The sequence below is a fragment of the Pempheris klunzingeri genome, chromosome 23 (assembly GCF_042242105.1).
Source record: "Pempheris klunzingeri isolate RE-2024b chromosome 23, fPemKlu1.hap1, whole genome shotgun sequence".
Classification (NCBI taxonomy): domain Eukaryota; kingdom Metazoa; phylum Chordata; class Actinopteri; order Acropomatiformes; family Pempheridae; genus Pempheris; species Pempheris klunzingeri.
Window position 1 is genome coordinate 12,951,872 of NC_092034.1, and position 14,956 is coordinate 12,966,827.

The 14,956-nt window shown below is 40.8% G+C and overlaps 1 protein-coding gene across 1 annotated transcript in view; it reads right to left on the bottom strand.

Moving 5' to 3' along the window:
• Nucleotides 1–14,956, bottom strand: part of dnah2 (dynein, axonemal, heavy chain 2) — a 103,060-nt gene that overhangs the window by 56,992 nt on the left and 31,112 nt on the right. Inside the window, exons 6-13 of the mRNA XM_070855236.1 lie at nucleotides 8,270–8,442; nucleotides 7,800–8,028; nucleotides 6,981–7,091; nucleotides 6,277–6,515; nucleotides 4,841–5,032; nucleotides 3,346–3,503; nucleotides 2,766–2,853; nucleotides 1,690–1,895 (exon numbers count right to left, since the gene is read on the bottom strand). Of these exons, the coding sequence (XP_070711337.1) occupies nucleotides 1,690–1,895; nucleotides 2,766–2,853; nucleotides 3,346–3,503; nucleotides 4,841–5,032; nucleotides 6,277–6,515; nucleotides 6,981–7,091; nucleotides 7,800–8,028; nucleotides 8,270–8,442 (1,396 nt within the window). The remainder of the gene's footprint in view (nucleotides 1–1,689; nucleotides 1,896–2,765; nucleotides 2,854–3,345; nucleotides 3,504–4,840; nucleotides 5,033–6,276; nucleotides 6,516–6,980; nucleotides 7,092–7,799; nucleotides 8,029–8,269; nucleotides 8,443–14,956) is intronic.

Genomic DNA, 14,956 nt, shown 5'->3' on the forward strand with positions numbered 1-14,956 from the left:
GGCTCTATTTCACTCAAGCACAAGTCTATTTTTTTTTTTGTGTCTGCACCTGTTTGCTGATTTCTTGGCTCTAAATAAACGTGCTTGTACCGAGGTGGGAGGGGAGGAGTATGTTAGGCTGTGTTTTTCCTGATTCAGCGACAATTTGCAGTTTTGATGCCCAGTTTAGCACAAAATTGTGTTTGCATCAAAACTTGTTCAGACCACCTCTAATTGCAAATGCTTTTTTTGGTGGAGGTGCATGCACATGGACCGCTCCAAAATCACAAAACCTTCCCTGTACATTAGGTTTTTTCAAATTTCTGTTTGATATCCAAATCATATTAAAATACAATTTTTAATATGATTGAGGAGGATTCTTACTTATCATCCACATGAGTGTTATATGGTGTCCCGAAGTTCGACATAAATGTCAATACTGTTGTCATTATAGTGAGTTTTCCATTTTGTCACTTCCCGTCATATTTATAAATATTTGATATTATTTTATTATATTATGGCATATGTACATGGAGGCATATTCAAATAATCAGCAACAAAGCTTAACCCAACCGATTGGTTATATTCAATTGTCTGTAAATCAGTTCCAACTAAACCTGTTAGTGTAATGACCCATTACAAAAGATATGAGGTGTTGCTGAACAGTGAGGGCAAAAGCTCAGGGGTATAGGATACTGCCAGTCAGGGCACACAATTGCAAGAGATAATAAATAATAAAAACAAGTAGAAAAAAAACTGAAGCAGAGGTACACTCCATGTTTTCAGCTGATTACCATCATTATCGTTCTTATGTTTCCTTTTGCTCAGAACCAGCTCGTTAGCAGAGGATTACATTTATATCTCCACAAAAATTATGCATACTTGACACACAGCTGGCACAGCATGGACACCTCAGAAATTATCTAAATCCTCTAACACAGGTATTTAATGATCCCTCTTCTGTGTGTTTTTTCTAATACTAGCAAATCTACAACTCTTGCTTTGTGTTTGTTTGTTTAAAGATATGAGGGCTGAATGAGTATTTAATCTGTTGGATGAATAAAGACTGATTTAGATTTTATTGGGAATAGACTCGTTTATGTTTATTGGCCTTAAAAGACATAACTGAGTCCTTTTTAACTATGAAGAGAAGAAAATTAACCACAGAGTTTAAATGTAGTAATTAGTCTTTATTGTTTGCACAACTAGAACTAGCAGATGATGCAACAGTTACAGCAGTCTATCACTGATAGCATATTCAGGGTGACGTATTTATATATATTTGCTGCTTATAAATAGGATAAGAGGAGCCAGTGTGATTGGTCATTACTGAAGCTATTAATTGCAAAAATGCATTTTGCGCCTTTTTTGAGGAAAATAGAGCCCATGCACTGATGTCTAGAGAAGCAGAGAGATTACAGCTAAAAATCTTGATTTGCACATACTGGAATAGCAAGCATGCATGGGTAACATCTAACAGCTGATTCTCAGGTATGTGCTTTCACTTGGATATTATGGTTTTGTTTGTATTTATGTAACTTTGTGCAGTGAAGGACATGGGTGGCAGCTGTGTCATGACACTTAATCAACATTTCATTGTTGTACACCAAACTGAACACATTTTTGCCTTTTATAAACATGCTTAATACTTCTATACTACTATATTTAGTCTAGTTTGTATGTTTATATGTCAAAGAACAACAGACCTACCTGTTAAATTCGTTGCACCATGTGGTGTTCTCGACATCAATGATGGATTTGTCAACAGATCGCAGGTTCTGTAGGCCACGGTGGAAGCTGCCCTCTATCTCCAGAAGAGAGTGGGTGAACTCTGGTCCCTGGCAACCGCTGAAGCATGGCAGGGCCCTCTGCTGACCATCCTCCCAACGGGCAAACTGATGCTGGCAATTACATATCTGAGAAAAGGCAAGAAAAAATAACATCCCAAATAGCAAACAATACATATTGTATCAACACACAAGGCAAAAAGCTAGACAACAATATCCACAATAAGGCATGGTCAACAAAAGTGGGTAGACACAAAACATAGAAATACAAAGTAGAAACAAAATGGGAAAAGAAAGCCACAAAAAGCTAACCACTATAATGTATTTGATGTGAAATTCACACATATTTCCTACTGTGTTCCTAATGTAATCCTGTGGCAATGCAACCTCACTCTGATGATTCATTCAGTCAGTAAAAGCAAAACTCAAACTGACATAGTCAGTGAGTGAGACGCAAACACAAAGTAAGTAGCCTTAATAATTTTAAAGAAGGTGACAAATCCGATGATGGAAGCAGCTGTGACTGGATATGGTCCATTTTAGAAACCACTCTCAGAGCACCATGTGGCCTCCATTTCATTTGTAAACTTATGCATGACATTCCTGCGAGTAATCTCTTTAGTATCCCCAGCTTGCTCCTGAAGCATAGCTTCAGAGTGTGAAAGAATAGTCTCCTCCAACTTGTGAATGGGTGAATGAGGATTTAATGTAAAAGCACTTTGAGCAGTCAAAATTACTAGAAAGGTGCGATACAAATACAGACCATTTACCATTTATTGTTCTTTTGGACCACAAGATTGACATAATAATACTGAAACCATTGTTTACAGGCAGCAACTAGTGATACTTTGTCATAAGGAACACAACCTCAGCATTTGTGGGGTGTTTACTTGGTCTGATTTGGATTTCAGCAGCATGAATTTACAGGGTTGTAGTGAGCAAATGTGTGTCTGTACATGCGTTTATGTCTCTGTACATCTGAGTGAGGGAAATATTCACCTCAAGGAGGTCTCTGAACCTCTGAATGAAAGCATCAACCACCACAAAAAAGCTGGTATGGTCAAGGACCCAGCCTGTTGAAGAGTACCTGGTGAAAACACAGAGGAAGAAGAAGAGATAGGGAGTGGGTAGAGAGACAAAAGCAGAAATTAAGAGTTAGATGAGTAACCCAGCATTTTGGAACTGAGTACAGTGATCACTAAATTGTAAAGTGCTCAAAAACAAAAGGCAGACTGCTTCTGAGTTAAAAACCCTCCAAATCTCTCAGGTTGTCTGAGATTGTTTTGCTCTCAAGGTTGAAGCATGGTCAAACAGATTTTAGTTGTATTCCCCATATAGTTGGAACAAACTTTCAAATCAAGACTTTTCTGTTTGAAAATCCTCTTTGTGGCCTATTTACTTCTGCATTGAAACTGCAATGAAATTTTGCCCAACTTATCAACCTTGCCCCAGCTAATAATAAAAATTCAGTTTTACATTAAACCCATATCGCGCAATGAATTGCAATATTACCAGTCAAACGTATCCCCAGGGGTACCCAGATGAAATGGGTCGAGTCCCTACAAAAGGTTTTTCCTACTTGTGGTGAATCTGTGAGGCGTGCAGGTAAATTTCCTTCCAGGACAGGCAGCACTGGATACAGTCGTTGAGGCTTTGCTTGCTGGATGAAACATATCCCTCAAAGATCCTGTCCAAAGAGATACTTTGGAAGCACAGGCGGATGATTTCATTACTCATCTGCAACACAGCAGAAAACAAACACAAATAATCAATCAGACAGACAATCAAGATCACATTCATTATAAATTCAAATGATGAGGTATAATGAGTCACTTTAACACAAAATCTATAAAACAACAATATCATTGTGCATTATAATATTTGTTCCTAATGTCCTTTTAGCAGCTAACTGTCGTCACCAGGCTGACTAAACACACTCATAAGTTTAAACCCCCAGATTGAAAGAGACAAAAATCCAAACACATCTCTGCTCATATGCTTCTTCACAGTGCCGTGTCTCTTTATCACTATTTCTTGTTAAAACAACCAGACAGGGTTAACTTTATCTTTGACAGATTTGGAGGAGCCCAATGATATCAGATGCGAACAAAACAAAGACAACATCAGGCAGCTATACATATCACAGAGGCAACTGACTGCAGAATGGTCACTACCATCCACTAAAGGTATTCTTTTTTTCACCCTCTCTTTGGTATTAGCTGGGACAGCCCAGTCAAACGTCCTTGCCCTGCACCCTTCAGTCAATGGAAAATGATTTGAAACCAGACATTGTTTTCTCCAGTGATCTACATTGCACTTGTGTGGGTTAAAGGTACAGCCTTACGTCCAATGCCACATAGATTTCAAGAAACCCCAGAAGCTCTAAAGGTAGCACTTGTATTGTCAGATCACTAGAGCAATGTGCACACACTCACAAAATAAGTACACTCAATGTTTTGTCTGCGCAAGTAATATATTACTATACTTAATATAAGTAATATGCTATATATATCAACGGCGTGTGTGTGTGTGAGTGTGAGTGTGAGTGTGTGAGAGAGAGAGAGAGAGAGAGAGAGAGAGAGAGCAAAGATGAAGAAGATGACAAAAATATCAAATAATGCAATGGGGCACCAAACATTGATGGGTCAGACCACAATTATTTCAGGTATAACATTTTCCCTCTGTCTGTGAAGCTGTCAGTTGAAATGAAAAGAACTGAGGTAATGACAACAGTGATGAGGCTTTTAATTCGGTGCCTTTACTCTTATGCTATTGTAACTCTGCTGTCTGAACGCACAGGATGAGTGAGAGTGGGCTTCAGTGATAATGATGATGCCTTATCAGAACAAGACAACCTAATCCAACTGGAGCTGATCTACAGCTGTCACTGGACTGGACATTTGACAGTGAAATGTGATCTATCATTGTTGCTCCTAAAAGGGTGGATGACAGCATGTGTCTGTGTATGCTCAAATGTTGTATTTGATTTACAGTAATAGAAGTAACTGAGAGACAGAGCAGAGGAGGTATGAGTACATTACTCTCCATAACTATGATGTACTAAATGCAAGTACCTTGCGGAAAAGACCAGTGATCCTCTCACTGGTGTTGTAGTGTGTGGAGTTGACCCAGATTATGCGAATAAGCGTGACAATATGTTGCAGTTTAAGAGCAACTTGGCTAGGCTTGAGCTGGGTAAGCTTTTCACAGGGCTCCTTCAGTATGGACAGGTAGGACAAGTTGGACTGGGCCTGCAGAGAGCAATCCTGGACAACATACAAACAAGGAAAAGATGATAATATTCATAATTACCAATATTATTATCATTATCATTATTATTGTACTTCAGTCATGTTAAAGATTTCATGTCATTTTCCAGATTTCTAGCTATCTGGGTAGCACAGATGCAGTGGTGTTGCAATAATGAACATCACTCTAGACCAGGGGTGTCCAAACTACAGCCCGCAGGCCAACTGCGGCCCATGGTCCAATTTTCATTGGCCCGCAGGAAATTCTAAAAATGTATTGGACACGGCCCACACATGGAACCTGCGCTGGACTGTGTTGTACTTCTTAGTCTCGCCGCTAGGTGGAGTAACTGTTTTGAACGAAGCAGCTTCTCCATAAAACGAGTAATGAAGGAGAAATTTGCTACAGGTGACCCAAAATGGCAGAATTAAGGAAACGTAAGAGAGCAAGTGAGTGTAGAAAGTTTCAGACGCGGTGTGCGATGAGAGCACTTTTGCATTACGGAGGAGCTGCTTGATCTTAGCAGTCTAAAGAACACCACGACGGGTGAGGATGTTGTTGAAGCTGTGCCAGATGCAGTTGGCATGTGGGCTGCTCTACCATTCTCATGTGCGCTGGCTAAGTCGTGGCTCTGTGCTGCAGCGTTTTATTCCCTGAGATCAGAAATGGACCAGTTTTGAAGAGAGAAGGACTCTTCATGAGCTCAGTGACCCTCTCTGGTTGGCATTTTTAGTGGATCTCACTGATCACCTGAACACACTGAAGAGCCTACAAGGCAAAGACCAGCTTGTACCACAACTAATAAATGAAAGCCCGCTAATGGAAAGGCTGTTTTTTTTTCTTGAATCATATTCAGTTATCAAGCAGAATTTACCTACATTTGATTGATTTTTCCAACTTTAATCCACTAGAGGCGATATACATCGCCTCTAGTGGATTAAAGTTAGCAATATACCTCACTTCTAGTGACTGGCCCAGCTCTTTGTATGTTTTTCTGTATGTGGCCCTCAGTGAAAAAAGTTTGGACACCCCTGCTCTAGACCATGAGTAAGGAAGGAAGAAATGATCAACACTATTGGGTAAAATGGAATTCTACCATACTTCATCAGATTGATCCATCCATGCATATTTTTAGTGGCATGGAACTACAACAAACTGCAACAATACTCAGTATTGTTCTTTAATCTAAAAGGTTACATTAATAGTATTAGACCTTTGATGATTTTAGACTAGAGAATCTCAGGCTTTCTGTACACTGTACCTGTATTTCCTTGGCCAGTTTGCAGAAGCGCTGTACATAGAGAGACTTTGAAACCTGCAAGATGTTGTGGATGTGCTTGACCCCTGGCTTTTGAAGCTGCTGGCTGACGTCCAAAAGCTTGGTAGAGCGACTCTTCCAGAAGGCTATCTCCTGCAGAGGGCCACAGTTTTCCCTCATCGTCACGATTTCTTGGGCACTCAGTAGTTCCTTGATCTGATCTGTCCAGTGGATCATAACAGCTAAAAACAGGAAGAACAAGTGAATGGAATAAAATGTATACAGAGATAGAGAGAAATGGTGAGAGGAAAGACAGGACAAAAAAACAGAGGGACAGGGGGAGCAAAGAAGATCAAAGGTTGAAATGTAGACTAAGTAGAAGTATGACTATGACTAAGTAAATGTTGGAAAGCGTGGATTTGAGAGGAGATGTATGACGAATTTGAAAAAGAAAGACATAGAACACAAAATATGATGAAAAGTTGGACTCATTCGGATGAGAGGTTATGTGACTAATGCCTCATCAGATGAATCTCTCAAGAGCCTGAAACAGTATGTCAATGCTGCAGTTTGGATGATGTTTTAAACAGAAACTCACAAACCAAAACTCTGGAAGTGTGACCTTTTAGATACAGACTCCACAGAGACAGACAAAAAGAGAAAGGTACCCTCACCCCCCCCACACATAAAGAGCTCCTCAGGCTTACTCTCCATTCTCTGCACCAGCTTCTTGTCCTTGCTGGCCTCCTCAGGGCTGCACTGTAGGCCTTCCATCGGGATGTAAAGAACTGTGTTCCCCACCTTCTTATACACATCATCTGTTCAAAAATAAAAATATGTGAAACATTATACTATGTCACATGTGCATGTGACTCAGTGAAAATTTCAGCAAGTTTTAATGGCCATCCTGTCCTACACCAACTGAAGCCAAAAGCAACACTTACTATGTACTTTTCTGCACCATTCTGCTCCATCCTGCACAACAAGTGCAACCTCTACTGAGGCCAAGAATACCTTTGTCTCCATTTACATATGACATATGCAATATGTCAAAGAGGAGCTTCACTGTTACTGAATGAAGTCTTCTGGCTACACCAGAGAGATGTGGGACTCTCTCTCTTCTCTTAATGAGAAGCTGCTTTTATCTATTGACTCATTTATTTCGGCTGCCTACTGATGCTACAGACTTATGGTCAAACTGGAAAGCAAACTGTTAAATTAAGGGCCTTCACCAATCACAAAATGTAGAAAGTAGGACATTTATGTGATTTTCAATGGCTGCATTTAGGGAATGAGCTTCACTGGTGTGAAAAGTAAGTAAAATGAGTCATAAATGCTTCACAGACACTTAACAGCCACTCCTGGTGTAGATTGCTCAATAATGATGTATTGTGCAGGAGAGAACCCTAAAGTGTTGATATCAAATTATGGGTAGAGGGCTAAGACAACATCTTTACAGGAGTCTTCACGTTTCAGAACTACTACCTTGTGTAGTGTTGTTATACTAGTTAACTGTACTAAGGTACCTGTGAGGCTGGCAAGATAGCAGTGTATGTTGTTGGTATAGTTGTCCTTGATGCTCTTCTGCCTGTAGGTACTAAGTGCAACTGGAGGGGCATGCAAACAGGTCATGTCATGAAGCAGCCTCTGGGTGGGGTCGCCCCGCACTGTGCCAAACTGTACGGCCACATCAAACGTCTCTGCTGCGATTACTGTTCCTGGCATGCGGCTAAAATAGGACAGCTGCTCTACCACCTGTCATTTTTAGGTGCGGTGGTGAAGAGAGATAGAAAAACAATACAGTGAGGGAGATGAATTAAAAATTAAACATACTGTAAAGGAGGAGGAGAGGCACACCAGCTTTTCAGAACAGATGGATGCTTTTAAGGAGTGTGAACAAAGGCACTCAAACATCACTCTCTGACAGGATCATGCAAGTACATGTAATTTAAATTAGGATTTTAGGATTGAAAGAGGAGAGGAACATGTGCTGTACCTGTACAGGCATAGAGTACTCCACCCGCAGCTTGTTGTAGGTGTCCACGTAGACCACCAGAGTTGTGATAGAGGTGTCCACAATAAATTGATCCAAAGCCCTCTCATTCTCCTCTGTCCACAACTCTTCAGTTTCACCCGAAAGAGCCACACAACGGATAAACAACTGAAAGAGAGATGAAAGAACGGGTCCAAGGAGAACAGGAGGGAGGGAAAGACAGAAACATGGTCATGTATATGGATATTGAAATGGTAATGATAGAAGAAATAAAAATGACTAACTACAATCAATGATCCAGCTTTACCAGACGAATAGTCTTGGAGTATCCATCTTCAATTTCTTCCATTCTTCAGCCTCAAAGATTTCTCCTCTCTGTGGTTATTGAGGCATCTAAGCACACACTGAGATACACACAAACACACACACACACACACACGAGATACACTGATATACAGCGAAAGATTGAGACACCAAATTACACTTTTAACGTCCTGTTTGCAGTTTGAGACTTAACTAACCTTAGTTACTTAGATTAGTTAAATCACTTCATTTTTAATCGCAGTGATACGTTGCATCATTTGTCAATGTTTTCTTTTTTTGTGTATTTGTAGTTTTCCAGGCGTGTACCATTCATTAATAAATTATCTAAAGTAATAAAGCAGGCATTGTATCTAGATTGGGTAACGTTAGCATTAGCTACCTACGAGTATAAAGTCTCTCTCTGGTGTTCCCAACTAGTTAGCTTAAAACATCTTGGGTTAGCCAGATAGCAAACTTTTCGCCACTAACGCTAGGTTAGCTAGTTACCTCTCATTTAACAACCACAGACGTCAAGTCCTAACGACCTGAAACACTCAACAACGGCAAAAGTTCAAATGTATTCTAACTTTTTACGGTCCGCTGCAACAACTGTACACGGATAAACTATTAAATAAAAAGTCATATAGCATTCAGCATGTTACCATCCCTTCCGTGTGGCTGAGTGTGTATGTTTCCATGGAAACGTTCGGTTGCCTGGGAAACCCCGGAGCGGGGTAACTCGGAACATCACACGAGCTCGAGAGCGGTAGTGACGTGAGTGACTCGCCTGCCCGTCAAACACAGTGACAAAATAATCCTCAGCAGTCAGCGTGTTTTACTTTTACATCCCTTCACACACAAAAATATAGCATAACGTTTTTGTAGTTTGGAACGGATGACCTTTTAATGTTCATCGAAATAAAAACAAGCCATATGAACAAAGCGATTGTTGTCTGGTTTATTAAAACTGTATCTAAAATCCTCCTTCAGTAAAACGTGTCCTTTTTATAGCCTACTCCGTCCTTTAATTGAGCAGGACAAATCAAATCAAATCACTTTTACAAAATAACCTAAAAGTCAAAATCTATTCATTATGAAAAAAACATTTAGTTAAACTTTATAGGTTGTAAATGTCCCCGTCGTGGGACTAATAAAGGAATCTTAAAAACAAAAGAAAGAGAATGTGCTTACATGACTACATATTTCATCAGGAAGTTCACCACCTGACCATTTAAAATATTTTCAGAAGATGTAGTAGCCTAGTATTACTCAGAGCATGCATCATCTATTCATAAGCCTGAATGTCGGATTGAATGTGTTGAGTTTTGGGTTACCATCGCCCTACAGGACTCTGCTCAGACACCTTCCGCAGCCGTCCATCTAAAGTTTACTAGACACCAGCTCTCCTGGGTCGCCACCCAGTGGCAGAATGAACAAAGTGCTGCAGGAACACAAGGGGAGAGAAGTGGGAAGAAAAACTTTAACTACCTCAACTTTACCATCACTTTTTTATTTCAGAGGAGATTCAACTCTTATTGAACAACTGATTCAAAGATTCAAGATTCAAAGCGTTTATTGTCATGTGTACAGTGCAGAAACGGGTTTCCCTGTACAATGAAAATCTTACTTTGCCATCCGCACTGAATGCCAAAGAGTGAAAAAAGAAGAGGATAGAATAAAATATAAAAACATATAAATATAAACTACTATTGCTAAATAAACTGCTATTGCTTGAGATATAAATATATTTACAAAATGTGCAACTTAAAATAAAGTACAGTCAGTGTGCAGATGAATGTGCAGATTAGAGGTAGTTGTGACTCCTATCGGCTGTTAAGGAGCCTGATGGCGGAGAGAAAGAAGGAGTTCCTGAGTCTGGACGTCCTGCATTTCAGACTCCTGTACCTCCGGCCTGAGGGGAGGAGAGTGAACAGTTTGTGTTGGGGGTGGGTGGGGTCCTTGATGATGGAGGCAGCCCTCCGGTGGACTCTGTGTCTGTAGATGCTCTGCAGAGAGCATATAACTATAGCTATAACTAATTAATATTAATGTAACTAATTCAGTTACATCTTGGACGCCTATATTGAAGTTAAATATCCAATATTTATCACATTTTAAGCATATACTCATTGATCTTATGGAAACCTAAATAAATTAAGTAAGAACACACAGTACTTTTGTATGTATGGTTGCATCACATCTCTGCTCTGCTTCTGATAAACTATGACTTTATCTTACCTTTTATGTGTAATCCAAAAAGTGCTGTGAGGTGCGTACTGGCTCTGTGCAATAGTGGAAAAATCTGCCAAGCAGTCCATCTCCGTTCTCAGCCACAGATGACGCAGCCCCCTAAAAGCCTCCACAATGACCTCAAAATATTATTATAAATAAACATTTCTCATGGAGGATCCAATCAAGGCCAACAGTCCTTGAAAATTGTGCACTTGTTATTCTGTTGAACCACAGATTCTGGTACACCTGACCCTGAATGATTCATTCCCTTTTTTTTTTTTTATCTCTCTCTTCATGCAGGTTTATTTTTGGTCTTAAACATGAGCGGCCCCCTCTATAGTCACTAACAAATACACACCCAAATTCCATTATTAACTCCAATTCAGTGGAGAACAACTGGGCCTCATGTTTCCCATTAGGTTCAAGAAGGTCGTAAGTGAAGGCCAAGAGTCACTTAAGGAATTAAAAGTTGTTCTTTGAAGATGTCTGATAATCTTGTTGTTTCCCTAGAAACTGAAAACTGGAGCAAGAACGTCTTGAGTAAAACTAGGTTGGTTCAAAAATTAAAGCACAAGGCAAACCCATCAAATAGCTCCAAAACAGATTCACTTGGCTCCTGCAGGTCCCCAAGGGTGGTGTCAAGGGGGGCGACCAGTGAACTGCAGACTGGTTTAACTTCAGCGATAAAGCATTCAGTAGGAGACACTATAATAACTAGTTCAATCAGAAGATGACCCTATTTTTCCATTGAAATGTTTATACATTTCTCTAAAAGCTAAGAACTTTTTTTAAAGTGGATCAACAATTCAATATAACAATGGACCAAGTAAGGGGAAACTAAAATGAGACATTCACAGGCTGGACGGCATCTCTAATGAAGTGCTACAAAAAGCCAGAATTTATATCATTATGGCACTTTTCTGAAGCATATAAGCCACAAAATACACAGTACTCTTGTACTGCGATACACATTAGACATGAAAATGAATTACTTCCTAATTATACATAATACATCTCAAATGTGTTCACACCACAATTACTCTTATCCATAAAAACACCTCCCAAGTCTGATATTTTTGTTACAACCAGCCTGATAATAAGCCAATTTGAATTTGAATTCAGCATGTTGCTATGAGTGCCCCCCTCCATCTCCCACCCAACTAGAGACCACCAGTGTACACTCACACACACACACACACACACACACAGACCTGGGTCTGATAAAGAGGCTCTTAAACCCTGAGGAAGTCTGTGTTTGGTCTTTCAGGGGGACAATCCTTACGTCTGAATACAACCTTGAACTCAGGCCCCCCTCTCTCTGGTTCCCCTCTCTCATTACTGGACCATTCTTCCTCCCGGCTCACTTTCTCCAGGGTCCTTCTCTTGTTTTTCTCTCCCTCCCTTTCAGGAGTTTGGGCTGAGTCCTTTCCAGTGGGGAAGTCCGGGCCTTCTCTCTCGCTCTCCCTCTCTCTCTCTCTCACAACGCTGAGCGACTCCAAACGTCTTGTCTGCGGAGCTTCATTAGAATTCATTTGTTTGAATAGGTTCATTTCTCCTTCAGCCGCTCCCTCCCTCTGTCCTCTTTTACAGCTTGGGGGAAATGTGTATTAGCATAAAAATATCCTTTACCTCACCTTGATTAACTGCATTGTTTACGTGTGTTTGCTGTTACTTTGTGAAAGTTTTCTTGTGTATCTGGGTGTGTCAAACCAAGGATGAATCTAACTGTCATCAAATGAAGACTCTGTGACTCAGAAATGTAAAATTACCAGTAACAGAACGGTTCCTGCTGACAAGTCAATGATGCCTGCCATACAGTGAAAAAAAAGATGTTCTGACAGTGGACTACTGGTGTGCAGGTATATACCGAAACAACACTGGACAGATGCACAGCCTGGACAACCATAATCTCTTGTCTCTTGCCTAGCAAAGAAACCAGATACAAAATGGCCAGAGACTGAGAGGCAGGCAGACCAAAATTAAAGCAATGAGTCTGTGAGCTCAGAAGTAATGACAGGCTGCTATGCCAAGGAGGGGCAGAGAGGAGAGGGATGAAGGGATGGAGGGATAAATAAGGACAGAGAGTCTATGAGGGGCTGCTTAGACCAGATGAGGTCAAAGATATACAGCATCACTTAGTAAAATGAGAAAAGATGCGGGGACAAATGAAAGCCACAAATAGGAAGAAATTTTCAACAAGAGCCAGAGAATCAGAGTTGTATAGTTTACAAGTGGTCAGTGGAATAGAGAAGCTCAGCTGAAGGTAGCAGCCCTAATAGCTGTCCAATACTCCTATAAAAGGAATTAGATACACACACGCACGCACGCACGCACGCACGCACGCACGCACACGCACACGCACACACACACACACACACACACACACACACGCACACACACACACACACACACACACACACACACACACACAGATGCACACACAGTACATCCAGCAGTAATAAGCCGCTGGCTACAGCACAATGAGCTCAGGGTCTTTTTAGGAAAGTGGAGCAGGCCTTGGAAGGTTTACTTTGCTTATTACACTACAATTAGTCCACAGACGCTGTCTTTGTTCAGCCACCGAGGGCCAAGGTATGCTCCACCTGATGAACAGCTACTCACTAATACAAGCATGCGCACAAACTCACACACACACACACACACACACAGACAGACTCACACAAACATGCGCATACATCTGCATACATGCTTTCATGCACAGCCCATAACAGGGACAGAATCACACACTTGAATATAAACACAAACTGCCCTGAATGACCCCTACTCTCACACGTACACACACACATTCCACAGACTCATACACTACACACACATGCACACACACTTGTAGCTAGAATCTTTTCTAGCCCCTTGACCCAGGCTGACAGCACCCTGTGTTCTCTCCCCGCTGTAAAGAGAGGTCCACTGATAATGAAGCCAGAGTGGAGAGTTCGGACAGAATTACAGCTGGAATGCTGCCAGAGCCCCATCACTGTGTGTGCATGTGTGTGTGTGTCTGCGGTTGGACAGAGGAGAACAATAAGTGTGTGTCTGTGCAGCCAGGCAGAGTGATGGATAAATACACCTTTAATAACAGACCAGTGAGTCAGTTCAGAGGCAGGCCTGCAGCTGTTTGACTGGCTCGAGGGAGTAGAGAAGAGATTAGTGGTGATCAGAATCCAATCGTAAAGATCAATACACAAAGTGTCCTGCATATTCAAGAATACCATATTATATAACCGAATGTTAAATGGTTGCACACAACAGAAATATGCTGTCAGTGACCATGTGGGCAGTATGCTGAAAAAAATGTTTCTTTATACTTTAATGTCTGTGATGAATTAAACCGAGGACTTCTTTCAGAGTTTATTCTTACACTTCCAAGTGAACTCACCACCCCCAACAGCTTGGACAGCAGCCAGGTAATGAGAAAAGAAGTCACCTCAACAATCTCACCAATCAGGTTCTATACACTTCAATAGGTATGCCTGCTCACTCTCATTGGTTGTAATAAGTTATACCAATGACTCTTGCCTTACACAAAGCCATGAACAGGTGGTCTGATTTTCAACTATGCAAATTCAGGAAAAACAACTCTAAGTGCGGCCTCAGTTCAGAGAGAACTTATATAACTGGGCTTGTACAAAGTTTGTCTGGTTTCTTATCTGTTTACCCACAATTTCAGTGTAATCTAACAGTGTCGAGTCCTTAGAGGTCACTTCTGCTGTTATTGGCACAGCTGTTTTTTTTGTCTTGTTTTACTCAATACTACTCATTCTCCAAACAGCTACTCTTGATATTTAGTAATGGTCTTATATTTCTGTGTACCCTCTTTATGAGATGAGAACAAAAGGAGGCAGCAAGTAAAAGAGTGCATCAGTATCATATGTGGGAAGTTGAGAATTACACCTTGGTGGTTTGGAAATGAGTTAATTACAAAACAAAAGTAGTGGTAGCCTTGAAAGAACTTGGCTTGGAGATAGAGGAATGTGCCCATGCTTTATGTGTGTGTAGTGAGGGTTTGGCACAGTATTGATACACAGGCATCATACTATAGATGCGGTGGCAGATCTCCTCCAAACCGGATGGCATCCCCACTAGACATTTGATAATGGTCTCCAGCTCCACCAGTTTTGAGCTAACACACACAGAGAC